Below are 2,523 nucleotides of genomic sequence, written 5' to 3'. Positions count from 1 at the left end.
TCCTAGAACTCGATATATAGATCAGGCTGGCCTCAAATGCACAGAGGTCTTTCTGCTGGCATTAGAGGTGTGTGCCACCATGCCTGGTATTTTTCTTAACAATAAAATGTGGCCGATTGTTGTAGCAAGAGCCAGTAGGATCTGCTGATGGAGAAGAAACAGAGACAGCCAGATGACAGGTTTGAGGCCAGCCTGGGCTACCCATTAAAAAAAAATACTGTGTATGTGTGTATAGAGGTGAAGGAAAATGTAACTGGATTTGGCTGGCTGGGAGGCGACTGATTCCCTACTCCTGGAAGCTTCTGGGATTCCCTACTCCTGGAAGCTGCATGCATGCTTAACTGCTGAGCTAATCTCCGGCCCCTGATTTCTCTGGTGAAGGGTCTTTCCTATTGAGGGGGTCCGGCAACTCTGGTCATGGAGTAATGAACAGGGAAGGAACTCTGACATGCATGCAGCCTGGTTCTGACTTCCTTCTGCTCCTCTCTTCCCAGAGTCTATGAGAACAGAAGTCACCTCAGCTCTGGAACCTTCTATCTTTTCCTATTACACCGAATCGTTATCTTCCCCAAAGAGACGGTACTGTGGAGGACAGCTGGGGACTGAGAGGACTCCTCGATTCTGCTTAGGGCTGTGGCTCTCCAGTCCTCATTTCCTCTTGTGGTCCTAAGCACCATCAGGAGGCGCCGGGACTGACTGGGCAGTAGGGACACCAGTGTGGGGTTCAAGCACCCTCTTTCCTCTGCTGATGAACTGAGAACAGTAAGCAGGAGCAACAGAGGCCAGCACCCATCGCACCGTGCTCCATGGCCCTGCCCCCACAGCTCTCCTTTGTCCTCTATGTGTCTGCTTTTGCTCTGGGCTTCCCGCTGAATTTGTTGGCCATCCGAGGTGCAGTGGCCCACGCAAGACTGCGTCTCACCCCCAGCCTGGTCTATGCGCTCCACCTGAGCTGCTCTGACCTCCTCCTGGCCATCACTCTACCCCTGAAGGCTGTGGAGGCCCTGGCTTCTGGGGCCTGGCCACTGCCACTCCCCCTCTGCCCTGTCTTTGTCGTGGCCCACTTTGCTCCACTCTATGCGGGTGGAGGCTTCCTGGCAGCTCTCAGTGCTGGTCGCTACCTGGGGGCTGCCTTCCCCTTCGGGTACCAAGCTATTCGGAGGCCCCGCTATTCCTGGGGTGTGTGTGTGGCTATATGGGCCCTTGTCCTCTGCCACCTGGGCCTGGTCTTTGGCTTGGAGGCTCCTGGAGGCTGGCTGAACAATGCCACCGGTTCTCTGGGAATTAACATAGCCGTGAATGGTTCCCCGGTCTGCCTGGAAGCCTGGGATCCCAACTCGGCCCGCCCTGCCCGCCTCAGTTTCTCCATCCTGCTCTTCTTTCTGCCCTTGGTCATCACTGCCTTCTGTTACGTGGGCTGCCTCCGGGCCCTGGCCCACTCAGGCCTGAGCCACAAGCGGAAGCTCAGGGCAGCTTGGGTGGCTGGGGGAGCCCTTCTCACACTGCTGCTCTGCTTGGGGCCCTACAATGCCTCCAATGTGGCTAGTTTCATAAACCCAGACTTAGGAGGCTCCTGGAGGAAGTTGGGGCTCATCACAGGGGCCTGGAGTGTGGTGCTCAACCCACTGGTCACCGGCTACTTGGGAAAAGGTCCTGGCCGGGGGACAGTCTGTATTTCAAGGACTCACGGAGGAACAATTCAGAAGTAGCATCTACCTCTGGGGGCAAGGGCCATTGAGTAGAATTGAATACGTCTGCCATGCCCCCAAGGAGCATCTGTGTCTAAAGCCATCACAGAAACCACTCATGGGAAGGGCCACACCTGGAGAGAACAGTGTCCTTGTACAAAGAAGAGAGTGAAGGTCAAGAACTGGGGGCCAGTATACCTGCCTGATACATCCCAGCTTGCCTCCTACTGCTTCTGACACTTATGTCCTAACTACCTGCCCACCTAGGCTGTGCACAGCCCTGCACTCCTGGTGGTGAGGAAGAGGCTTGCTTCTGCTCAGGAGCATCACCATCATCCTGATCTGAGTTTGGAGTATTTCTCTGAAATAACTTCTGAGGGAAGAACATTTTCATTTCTGAAGAAAGGAAGCAACATCACGATCCTGCCATCCCTCTTTGGAACCACCAGAGGGCAGCATTCAAGTTGACGATGGAAAGCAGGCTGGAGAGTTGCAGGGGTTTTGTGGACTGACCTGCATGCACTTTTGAACTGTATCTTGTCTTTCCAGCTGTCTCATTCATCCTCCTACAAACCTTCCAAGAAGAGTAGCCTCATCTCTGTGTGTGGTGTGTGTGCGTGTGTGCGTGCGAGAGAGAGAGAGAGAGAGAGAGAGAGAGAGAGAGAGAGAGAGACTTGCACCTGCTAGGCTAGTGCTCTATGGTTGGGCTATGTCCCCAGGTACTCCCCTTCTCTTATGTTTTAACAGAGTTTAGGCGTGGTAGTAGCCAGGTTGGGCTTGAACTCCTGGACTCAAGTGATTCCCCAGCCTTGGCCTCCATAGAAGCTGAGGCTTT

The 2,523-nt window shown here is 54.3% G+C and overlaps 1 protein-coding gene across 1 annotated transcript; it reads left to right on the top strand.

The window, feature by feature from the left end:
* The first annotated feature begins 806 nt into the window (after nucleotides 1–806).
* On the top strand, nucleotides 807–1,709 carry LOC121449028 (free fatty acid receptor 1). The gene has a single exon (XM_041653228.1). It carries the CDS (start codon nucleotides 807–809, stop codon nucleotides 1,707–1,709), a length of 903 nt encoding a protein of 300 aa, XP_041509162.1.
* Nucleotides 1,710–2,523: the final 814 nt, after the last annotated feature.

The sequence above is a fragment of the Microtus oregoni genome, unplaced genomic scaffold (assembly GCF_018167655.1).
Source record: "Microtus oregoni isolate MIOR12 unplaced genomic scaffold, Mior012 000006F_ref0000085, whole genome shotgun sequence".
NCBI classification, from domain to species: domain Eukaryota; kingdom Metazoa; phylum Chordata; class Mammalia; order Rodentia; family Cricetidae; genus Microtus; species Microtus oregoni.
This window is presented reverse-complemented; position numbering and strand designations above follow the sequence as displayed.